General features: G+C 34.1%; 1 protein-coding gene across 2 annotated transcripts; it reads left to right on the plus strand.

The window, feature by feature from the left end:
• Window positions 1-775: 775 nt before the first annotated feature.
• YY1 (zinc finger (C2H2 type) family protein) lies at window positions 776-9,222 on the plus strand. 2 transcript variants are annotated; one of them, XM_059578091.2, is made up of 6 exons: window positions 776-1,023; window positions 2,686-2,744; window positions 4,410-4,609; window positions 6,655-6,744; window positions 7,707-7,850; window positions 8,528-9,222. In XM_059578091.2, the coding sequence occupies exons 1-6, from the start codon at window positions 938-940 to the stop codon at window positions 9,065-9,067; spliced, it is 1,119 nt and encodes a 372-aa protein (XP_059434074.1). In that variant the 5' UTR covers window positions 776-937; the 3' UTR covers window positions 9,068-9,222. The 2 variants fall into 2 exon arrangements, with proteins under 2 accessions (XP_059434074.1, XP_059434075.1); XM_059578092.2 differs by lacking the exon at window positions 6,655-6,744.
• The last annotated feature ends 2,556 nt before the right edge of the window (window positions 9,223-11,778 follow it).

Below are 11,778 nucleotides of genomic sequence, written 5' to 3' on the forward strand. Positions count from 1 at the left end.
TAGAAAAAAAATTATAAAATTTCGTTTTTTTTTTTAATTTTTATTTTTTATGAAAATTGAAAATTTTTCGTTTGTTTTTTTGTTTTTTTTTTAAAGAATGTTTTCTTTTATAATTTTTAAATAAAAATTTCCGTTTTAAAAAAAAAAATTAAAATATTTTCGTTTAAAAAAATAAAATTTTCGTTTTTTAACACATATTTTTAAAAAATCTTAAAAAAAAATTGATATTTTTTTTAGAATAAAAATTTTGGTTAAAAAAAAATCGTTTAAAAATTAAAATAATTTTTTTAAAAAAATTTAAATTTTCGTTTTAATTTTTTTTTTGAATTTTAGGGGTATTTTTGTCATATTGATAAATACATAGGGGCATTTTGATATTTTTGCTAGCTTTGGGGGGATATTGACAATATTTTGGTAGTTTGGGTGGTACATTGTTGCAATTGAAAGTTTGGGGGGAACATTATTAATTGGGTGGTAGTTTGAGGAGGGTACGCGGATTTTACCTTAAAAAATAAAAAGATAAAACAGAACCGCCACTGATAGTGCTCTTAACCTTTCATTGATAATAAAAAAGACCCTCTTATAATTATTTTTAAAAATTAATTTCATATTTATATTTCACAATATTATTACAATAAACCAATATTTGGGCCGCCCGGGTGGTCCGGTCCGTCTGGAGCAGTAAATGATACGATACGGTCGGGTCGGATGCCCCGCATTCAGTCCGTAAATGCGTAAAGTAGGCAACAGGTTTAATCCTACCGGACATGGACAAGTCATCCCCAAGCTTTCCTTGGCTTGCTCTATCTCTCTCTCTCTCGGTCTATTCTTCTGAGGTCGAAAAATCCCAACCCAAAACTCAAACCCTAAAGGCCTCGTCGATTCACAGCGCTCGCGTTGAATGAATGCCTAAGGAGAAGAAGAAAAGGACAAAGTGATGGAGACGCAGTTCAATCACAATCTATTCGAAAGGCGCCCCATTGTCAAGTCCAAGACCCCCGCCGTTAAATGGTTCAAAGAGTGGTAATCTTCTGCATCTTCGTCTTTCTTTTCTGGGTTTATTTTTAGTTTTTGTTTGAATAAAATCTCTGTTCTATTGTATGGGTTTCTACGGCTAAATTGCTGCCATTGTCTGGTTTCTGAGAAAATTATGTTCATTAAAGAAAGAAGAGAAATTAAAAGATTTTTTTTTTTGGATAGTATGGCACTGTATTGTTGCCTTTTATTTTGATGATAATGGAAAACTGTGATTACCAGTAGGTGTTAGGCTTAGTCGTGTTGATTTTTTTAGGCTTAAAATAGTGATAATAATGTTTATTTGGTTTAATTATTGTGGTTATTTTGTTTTTTCATGAAAATTGAGGAAAGTATAGTAGGTTTATTGTTCTTGTTTGGTTTCTTAGAAAGGGAGAATATTTCAGGTGTTTTGAAGGAAGGAAAAGTATTGGAAGTTAAAGCCAAATTTATCAGTAAAGTTGACTATATGTTTTTGTTTTTATGTTGTTCCAGTGATACAAAATGGCAGTTCATGGGGTTAAATTGTGGGTTGATTGATTGGCGGGAATGAGGGAGATAAAATAAAGTAAAATCTTGAATCTTGTTTATTCAAAGACAATAAATAATAAACGCCTAGCCAAAAAGCCTAATAGTTGTCTGATTTGTTGATTTGTGTTTTTTTTTTTTTTTTTGTTTTCCTTTCGCCAATTTTGAAACAATGAAAGATTTCACATTCTAGAGATAGATTGTAGGCGGCTTTTTTTGCGTGGTCGGCGGCTTGGGGGAAAATTCTGACCCTAGATAACCTCAGAAAGAGGAATGTGATTGTAGTAAACAGATGTTGGATGTGTAAGAAGAGTGAGGAGACAGTTGATCATCTTCTTGTCCATTGTGAGGTGGCGTCTGCTTTGTGGAGTGCCTTTTTTGGCCGTTTTGGGTTATCTTGGGTGATGCCTGGTCGGGTTTTTGAGTTGCTAGCCTGTTGGTGGTCGGCAGGAAGAGGGGGGAGTGCTGCAGTTTGGAAGATGGTGCCTATTTGCTTTTTTTGGTGTCTTTGGAGATAGAGAAATAATAGGTGCTTCGAGGATGTGGAGAGGTCCTTCGAGGACTTTTTATCCTTTTGTTTCCTTACTCTGTATCTTTGGACTGTAGCGTTTGTTTTCCCGATTTCGGTTAGCTATGACGACTTCCTTGTACGTTTTTCCCTTTCTAGTTAGGTGTTCCTCCTTGTATACATCCAGTGTACTTAGGGGCGCCTCACGCTTTTAATAAAACCAGCTACTTACTTATCAAAAAAAGAGATAGATTAGTATTTATTTATTTATTTTTGGCTTTTTTTTTTTTCATGTGATTTGGTTTGTGTTTTAAGGGAAGTAAATTCACTAGCCTTAAAATTGGCCCAGGAAATCTATTTGACTTTTGTAAATTTGAAGATACAAAATTTCCTTTTAAAAAAAAAATCTCATCATATGTCCTAAGCCACGAAATGGGTAGGTGGAGGGGTATTTGGCAAAGGGGTGATTTGAAGAAGGGATTCACATTTCTGCTTTCTGAATATATGTGAGAACCAATAAGATAACTTAAGAATAAGATATTTTATTATATATTCGAGATTTACATGATTGGTTTGTACCATCTGCTGTTTTCTTATGTGATGCATGCTAATGATATGTCTGGTTTTCTTTTTAGGGTTCCCCAAGATGTTGTAGCAACTGGTGGGAAGTGCTCTCTCTTGAAATGGGTCACAGGTGTGTCTTACTTTCTTTTACCTTGTCTGCCTTTTTTTAAAGTTATTTTGCAATTTATCTTCTGGCAGAGGATTTTTCATGCACTTATAGTTGTAGACACTTCTTTTTCTTTTATGTTGTTTTAAACTAAATAAGTTTACATTGAAAGAGTGAAGAAGCATTGCAATTTGGATTTCAGGGGGTGTTTGTTAAACCCCCTCACATTCCCTCACATTCCACCACACTATTCACTTCATTTTTTTCAAAAAAAACATTCGGACTTTTATATCAAATCATTCACTTTTTATATCACATCATTTACTTTTTATTATTATTCAAATAAAAAAATCACTACAAAACAAAATTTTCTACTTTCCAATACCACTTTTTCATTTTCCCATATCAATCATTATTTTCTTTTTTATTTTTTTTCCATGAACAGTGCGGTGTGGTGGGGTGTTGTTTAACAAACACCCCCTCAATTGCCACTTCTGGTGTAGATGCTTCAACATTTAATTTCAGGATAAACATTCACAATTTCTGAATGAGATGAATCTTTTTTTTTTTTTTTTTTTGAAAATTTATTAGAAGGGAAAACAAAGAAATGGTTATGATGCTGGTATATGAATTTAAACGAGTCTGAAGATCAAGCACAAGTGCACATGTTTTAATCCAAAGATGAAGTTCATATTTAATGGTTTATCGTTTTTCTTTTGTCATTTTACTAATGCCTGCCCCCCCCCACCCCAAAAAAAAAAAAAAAAAAAAATCTACCTGTATCCCTATATTCAATTATATGGCTCAACACTACAATAAGCTTCCAGAAATTCAGTTCACCTGAAAGTTATTGAACTAATCCAAAGTGGAAGTTCAAAAAACTATGTACACCTTTTTTTGTCGTTAAAGCAAGCATTCGAGAAAAGTTAGACATAGAGATAAGGTTAGAAACTTACGTTGGAAGAAAGATTTTAATCCAAGCAAGGATGTTGGGGCTGATCTGGGCTCATATACCCTTTTCAAAATCAAAAGTGAAAAGAGAAGAATAAAGTCAACAGTTCAATAAATTCTGCAAGTTTTCAACCATGTGATTGACTTGCTAACCTCATTACTATTCAAAGTGACTGGCCATATTGATCGTAGCCTTTTATTCATGCCACATATTTGATTTCAGTTAGTTTTTTTTGTTGATTCTGCTAATTGGTGAGAGAAGGTACTTTATGCTTGTGGATTTGAGTTGCACAAGAATTCTTATCAAGATGTTCCTTGTTGGTCACAGCAAATGCCATGAAATATCCTGAGGAGTTAGTTCTGGTATTAGCATAGAATAGATAAAAATTTTCTTTTTATATTTGTTCTTCGTCATAGTATCTTGTGTTGGTATGTGTGTATGCCCCGCAAAAGATTATGCATAGTTTCTAATTCTTTTGTTCCCCGTGTTGACATGTGCTGAATATGAATGGTGGCTGGTGTCTAACCTGAAATCAATTATTGTGCAATATTTATCTAAGGGTTTGTAATCTTTTTGATCAGCAAATGAGTCTGGGGATCCTTATTGGATTATAATAGGATGACTTTGTTGTAGTTCTTTTTTCTTTTTTCCCCTTTTCTATTTTTTTAAATGTCAATAGTTCCTTATTTTTTGTCATGTGAGTTTGGCCTAATTTTTATCTTTGCTATCCTTCTTAGGGGAAACCTTGAACGCCTTGAAAGAGAAGGCAAAAGAGCCAGAGGTACCAGAGCCAGAACCAGAACCGACGACTGAAGTACTTTTCCTTTGCAGCTATGAAGGCTGTGGCAAGACCTTTATTGATGCTGGTGCCTTGAGGAAGCATTCTCACATCCATGGAGAGAGACAATATGTGTGTCACTATGAAGGGTGTGGAAAGGTATTGTTGTGTCCAATGTATTTTCTTTGTTTTTTGTCCATATTTGTTCAGAGTAATGCAGCAAAAGTGTGGGAAGTGGACGTCGGTTTACTGTTTCGAATTGAAATGATATGGAGCAGTGAATTCAGATTCTATGTACACTATGATAAGTTGCATTAGGAATAAAGGAACTGCAAAGTGGGTTTTATCATTGATGATGTGGTACAGGCTTATTTAAACCTCTCTACTTATAAAAAAAAAGGTTTATTTAAACCTCTATGTTAATTTATGTAGTAGACTTCAATCTGAAATTTGAGGTTCTAGGGCTAGGAATTATAGAAGGATTTGCTTAGGTTTTGTAGTTTGTATATGAAAAGATTGGATTTGCAAAACTCCTTTAGTTCATTTCCCTCCATAGATACTATAGAAGGCACGAAGTCACCATGTTCCACACAACAACACTCCTAGTGCTATTGGCAGTCCACCAACAATTTGACTACTCGTCTTGGCATAACCAAAGACAACCCAAACCGACTAAAGAAAACATTCCATATGGCACAGGCAACCTCACAATGGAGAAGAAGATGGTTCACGGATTCCCCATTTTCTTTTACACATGAAACACCAATCAACCATAATAACGTGCCGTTTTCTTAGATTGACCATCGTAAGGATCTTTCCTAGGCTGTTGACCAAGCAGAAAAGGCCACCCTCAGCGGAATCTTACTCTGCCAAACACTCTTTCAAAGGAAACGAAAGCCATCATTACAACTCATGACATTGTAAAAGGATTCAACATCAAACAATCCTCTTTTAGAGGGGACCCACCACATCTTGTCTTTAACTTCCTGTCTTACTTTAACTAAATACAATACCTTGAAGAACGAGGTAAAGACATCCACCTCTCAATCATAAGCTGCTCTAGCAAAGTTTACATTCCACTAAATGGGACCACTAGAAAGCTCCAAGTGAGCCACAACATAAGTACCCTTTGCGCAAGCAATACCATAAAATTTTGGAAATGCTACCTTCAGGGCCATATTCCCACACCATAGGTCATGCCAGAATCTAACTTTGGAGCCATTTCCCATCTCAAATCTAGGATGACTTAAGAACTTCTCCCAACCCCTCCTAATATTCTTTCATAACCCCATCCCATACGACTAGAGAGGCTCATCAGAATACCAACCACCCAATGAACTGCCAAATTTTAAGTCCAGCACCACTCTCTACCAAGTCTCTTTCTCAAGCCTATAGTGTCAAAGCCATTTACTTACCTAATAGAGTATGATTGAACATCATCAGGTGGTTTTGAACCCCAATCCTCCCTCAAATATCGGCGAACAAACCTTGGGACTAGCTTAGCAGGTGATATTTGAACTCTTTGCCTAGCCTACCCCATAGGAAATCACGTTGAAGCTTCTCAATACAGTTAGCAACACCCACAAGGAGAGGAAAGAGAAGATGCCTGATCCCAAAATGCCCATTTGTTTTCTATGATGTAATTATGTGATGAACTTCCACTATTGATTTGCGAACCAGTAGGTATACAGTCATTGAAGAGGTAATCACTTTTCTTTTTCCTTTTTTTCTTCCCAAGGAAAACATTAAGCTCATTGGAAAGGAAAGAGAGAATTATTAATAATGCAATGAGAATTAGGTAATCTTTTGATGTGTAAAATTACGGGAATTTCCTGAGATGGTTGAAGCACACATGAATAAAGCAAACTCAAATTACTCAAAGAAAGAAAGAAAGAAAAGAAAACACAGGCATGGTAAGTTTGGAGATATCACTTTCTGAGTTAACCTTGTAGGGTGAAATTGCAAACCAATGTAGATATGGTTGGGTTGTTAGGATGTGATTGAGTCTGGTTAACATCGCATTTCTCAGTAATGTATCCTATTTTTTTTTTTTTAGAACAACTTTTGTTCTGATTTCATGTAGTCTGACTGTTCACCCTCATGCTTCATCACCTGATTTTTTTTTTCTTTGTTACATTTCATTCTATCTTTTCCCATTCCATCGTGATCGTTTAACAATCTTAAAGAATTTGTCTATGTTCCAGAAATTTTTGGATAGTTCGAAATTGAAAAGACACTTTCTCATTCATACTGGAGAAAGAGATTTTGTATGTCCTCATGAAGGCTGTGGTAAGGTGACTAATCTGTCCACTTAGATTCTTCTTGTGCTTTTGATAGGCTCTTTTTTCTTTTATTTCTTGGTGTCTATGGTTGAGTTTGTATGTCAGGATGGGCTGTATATTTTACATGTTTCTTGTTGGGCATATATATATATATATATATATACACACACACACACACACACACACACACACACATACATGCATACACACACACACACACACACAAACATATGTGTGTGTGTGTGTGTGTGTGTATTTTAAGTGCTATTTTGTGCATTGATTGTTCCATGTTATGGCCAAGATCTGTCACAGCTTTGTGGCATTTTGATTTTAGGAGGCAATTTGAAAATATTCTCACTTTATTGGTGGTTTTGTTGAAATTCATTTTCCACAACCAGATTTGTACATCTTTTTATTTATTTTTAACAAAAGATGAAATCTGGATTATATATCAAGATTCAGGACTTAAGTTGATGTAAGACCATGTATTGTATATTGTAGTTTATTTCTTCTTCCTCTCTACTCTAGTGCGTCTGTTGTGCATGTGCCAGTGCACGGATTTATGAGTACTTACAAAGAAAATTGCAGTTGTAGCACCTGCATAAATAAATGTCTCTGGTTCAAGTTGCGTGTGAAAACTAAGACCAGATATGATTCTTTGATGCAAAATAATATTATTCAATGAAGAAAGAATTGTAAGGGCCACAGTCAACCAATTATCGCCTGTATTGTTCTTAGCCTTTTCATCATGGAAGATATGATTTTGTTATGAAATGCTCTGTACCTTTTCGTATTGTGGGACCAGCTCAGATTATAGTCATTTCTACGTTTCTGCTTCAGAAAGCTTTCTTTATGCACTTATTTAGAAGAGAAAAAGGGCTTCCTCTATGTTTGTGTTTGTGTGCAATTTGCGTGTGCGAGTGAGTGTGCTCCCATGTGCACGTGCACATGACATGTTTATTCATGAAATGCAGGCATTTTCTCTGGATTTCAACCTAAGGTCGCACATGAAAACACATTCACAAGAAAACTATCATATATGCCCTTACCCAGATTGTGGAAAGCGATATGCTCATGAGTACAAGCTAAAGAACCACATTGCATCTCACCATGAAAAGGTTGGTTCCACTCCCTAACTATTGCTGTTTCTGACATAATTTTTGTGCTACTTGGTTTTGCAATTGCTTCATTTGATCTAAACATAAAGCATATTTGGTTTTTTAGGGTATACAATTTTTTTGTCTCGTCAAATAAACCTCAGCTTTTCATTGCTAATAATCTTCTATATTTGTTATTGACGTGGATACTATCTCAAATCATTCAACCATGTTTTGATTTCAATTAAGTCCGCTTCATGGATCCTCTGTAACTAATTTGGGCCGACCACATGTATTTTTCCTTCATTTTGCTGTCTAAAATTGCACTCTGTCACCTCCCTTCCTTACTAGTTACTAACATGTTTTGTTCTTTAATATATCTACCTGTCATTTTTAACATTTCCTTTCCCTCATTTCATTCCTCAAATTGAATTAAATCACTTTCTCATCTTCTTCTCTATAGAAACCACTCCTACTTCTAAATGGATGACTTCATTCTTTACTTAACAGTTATTTGACTTTCCATAGAACATTTGAAAAAGTTTAGGAACTTTAGAGGAATGGCCAAAGGGAAGGAAAATCTTCTGCATTTCATATGGACAATAACATTTTATAGATGACATCTTCTGCATCTTCCCATGTTATTTTCTCATCTAAAAAACTGAGACTTGATTGCTCATTTCACCATTAATTTGCAGAGTGTGAGCGTGGAGGTGACAAAATACACCCCCCCTTCAGATAAGCCGAACAAAACTCCCAAGCCTTCTTCTGGGGCTTATGGCTCTGCATCATCTGACCGCCCTTATGCTTGTCCTTACGAAGGGTGTGAAAAGGCCTACATCCATGAATACAAGCTTAAACTCCATTTGAGGGATAGGCATCGTGGCCACGTGTCTGATGAGAATGCAGAGAATGCCGCTGCTAATGCTGATAATGAGATGGATGAAGCCAGTGACCAAGATGCCTATGGTGGAAAACGTGGGAATGGCAAAAATCAGAAACAAAGCAGGCCCAAACCAAACTTGAAATTGCCTACTCCGAAAGTCGCGCAGCGTAAAGGGTCGATTCCATCTTCTATCCCTGTGAGTGTATCGAAAAAACCATGGCCGAGCAAAGAAGAAGCTTACGAGGAAGAAGATAGTGAAGAAACAGAGGAAGATCGTGACAATGTTGAGGATGGTTGGAGGTATGGGGAAAACAATGACGACGATGACGAAGAGACAGAGTTTGAAGACTAGATCTTAATCATGGCACTCTGAATGTAACCCACCTTTTCACCTTCTTTTTCTTTTCTACATATCCCATTAATGTTTGAATTGTCGATGGGCTTAATTACCCATTTTGTATTCCAAGCATATAAAGAAAATAGCAATTCCGATTGAAATTGTCAATAGTTTAATGGTAAGTTTATATTACGTAGAAGTTCCCAGCCCTTCTTTCTCCCTATTCCCCTTTCTCTCAAATTCGCTTATGTTTGATCGCTGGTTATACATGAAACTCTTTGATATTGGAATCAAGTCTAATTTCAGTCGAGGTGTGTCACTTCTGCCTGTAAACAACAGGGATTTACATTTGCATTTGCTTTTGCTTTTGAACAACACTTTTTTTGGACAAAGATTTCCTCGGAACTTGGGTTGAAGGAACTTCGTTCAACTCAATCTAAAAAATTGACACACGTTTCTTAACATGTAAGAAGTACACGTGTTTTTAGTAAAAAAAAAAAAAAATAATTTTGTCTTTATTATTAAAAAAAGCATGTGTTTTTCAAACGCTCAAAGGACAAATGTCATTTTTATAAATTAAATTTGAAGCAAACTTGTACCGTTCAAACTGGGTAGTTTTATAGTAATTGAATTATTTGCCATTTCTTTGTACCCCCTTTCCCCCTCTTAACCTTTCAAATATTATGTATAGTTAAGGTCTATTTGATGCCAATTCAACATTGTTGGATTAAAAAAAAAAAAAAAAAACAGATAAAAAAATTGCAACTTTGGAAGGAGGCTAATGTAGTAGTTAGTGTTCTATGGATTTTTGAACTACAATTGGACGCATAAAACAAATTGGTGGGAGCACTCTAAAGAAAAAGTACCATCTCTATTCTCCAACAAGGCAATCTCATGCAAGGAAAATGCCAAATGCCTAATTATTTTGCTCAACTTATGGCCAACTTTTGCCTTATTTTTTAATTTAAAAAATAACAAAATAAAAAATAAAAAAAGTTTCTGAAGTAATAATTTTTATTTTTGTTAATTTTTATTTTTGGTATTTTTTTAAAAATAAAAATTTTATTTTGCTTCAGAAACCTTTTCCTTATTTTTTAATTTAAAAAATAAAAAATTAAAAAATTAAAAAAGTTTCAGAAGCAATAGTTTTTATTTTAGTCCTTCTTTTATTTGGTATTTTTTTTTAAAAAAAATACCAAATAAAAGAAGGACCAAAATAAAAATTATTGCTTCAAAAACTTTTTAAATTTTAAATTTTGTTATTTTTTAAAATTAAAAAATAAAATAAAAAAGTTAACCTCAAGTTAAGGCGGTATCATTCCTCCTCCTGCAAAGGGACCATGGGGCTGCCAAATCTTATATGCCACGAGAGCATTCTCTCCCCACATTCCTAAGATTTTTTTTTTTTTTTTTTTTAATAGTTTTTAACACCAAAATCTCTTTATGTCTCTCTTGCCTTTTTTTATTCATAAAAATGTTTTCTGTCTCCCTCTCCCTCTTCCTTTCTCTTTCACGACATACCCATAAAAATGCCCGCGAGAATTTCAATAGGATCATTACACTCAGTAATTACTCAGTTCTTTTTCTTTTTTTTTTTTTTTTAAATGTTCCTAAAAAAATAAGGTAACTTTTTTTTTTTTTTTTTTTTTGACATGTCCGCACAAGAGGGGGGAGGAGGATTCGAACTAGTAATCTCCACTTCATTAAGTGTGGTCCTAGCCGATTGAACTACTTTTTGGAGACAAAAAAAAATGTGACTTTTAAAATCATCATTTAATTAAAATTTAATAGTGATTAGTCACGTCCCCAAGAGGTAGCCCAATCGGTTGGGACCACACATAATGAAGTGGAGGTCACTAGTTCGAATCCCCTTCCCCCTCTTATGCGGACATGTCAAAAAAAAAAAAAAAAAATAGTGACTAGTCACAAACTTAATAATAATTATAAAAGTCACATCATTTTCTAAGTGACACAAGAAAAAATATAAGAGTAACTTCTAACATTACTCAATTACGATGTATTAAGTTGCATATACATAATCGAAGGCGTGCGCACACACACTATAGTAACTATTTAAAAAATACATGAAAATTCTTCAAAATCTTATAGCATCATAAAGCCAAGGAATTCTAAAATCCAAATTGCACACCAAGATTGGATCTACCGGTAAGAAAAAAAAAAAAAATCTACATGTATAGTTAACATAAAAAAAAAAAAAGAAAAAAAAAAAGGAGAAAAGTCTAATATCCCTAATCATTTAACTGACAATATCCTCTTTTAAATTTTAAATTATGATAATGTCTCTATAAACTTGTTAATTTCTCCCTAAAACCAACGAAAAAACAAAAATAACCTTACAAAATTTTCAATAAGACAAAAGCACCCAATACATTTGGAAAAAGTACAAAAAAAAAAGAAAAAAAAGAAGAGAAATAAAATCTATAATTAAAAACTATTTTTTTTTTTTTTTTAAAAAAAAAAAATCTTAGGGGTGCCCAAGCAACTCTTCAACCAAACCACACCCAAGGCCATTAGGATGGTTTCGTCAGCCCCTCTCACTGGCCACTATTTTTTTTTATAAATTTTTTAAAAAGATTTTTTTATCATGGGTATTTTTGTCTAAGAAATCGATAATTTTTTATAATTTGTGAAAATATTATTAATTAGATAGCAGTTTGAGATGAATATATAAACTTTTCTAAAATGTGAACTAACAATTTCTTGTA

The sequence above is a fragment of the Corylus avellana genome, chromosome 2 (genome assembly GCF_965113065.1).
Source record: "Corylus avellana chromosome 2, dhCorAvel1.hap1.2, whole genome shotgun sequence".
In the NCBI taxonomy this organism is placed as follows: domain Eukaryota; kingdom Viridiplantae; phylum Streptophyta; class Magnoliopsida; order Fagales; family Betulaceae; genus Corylus; species Corylus avellana.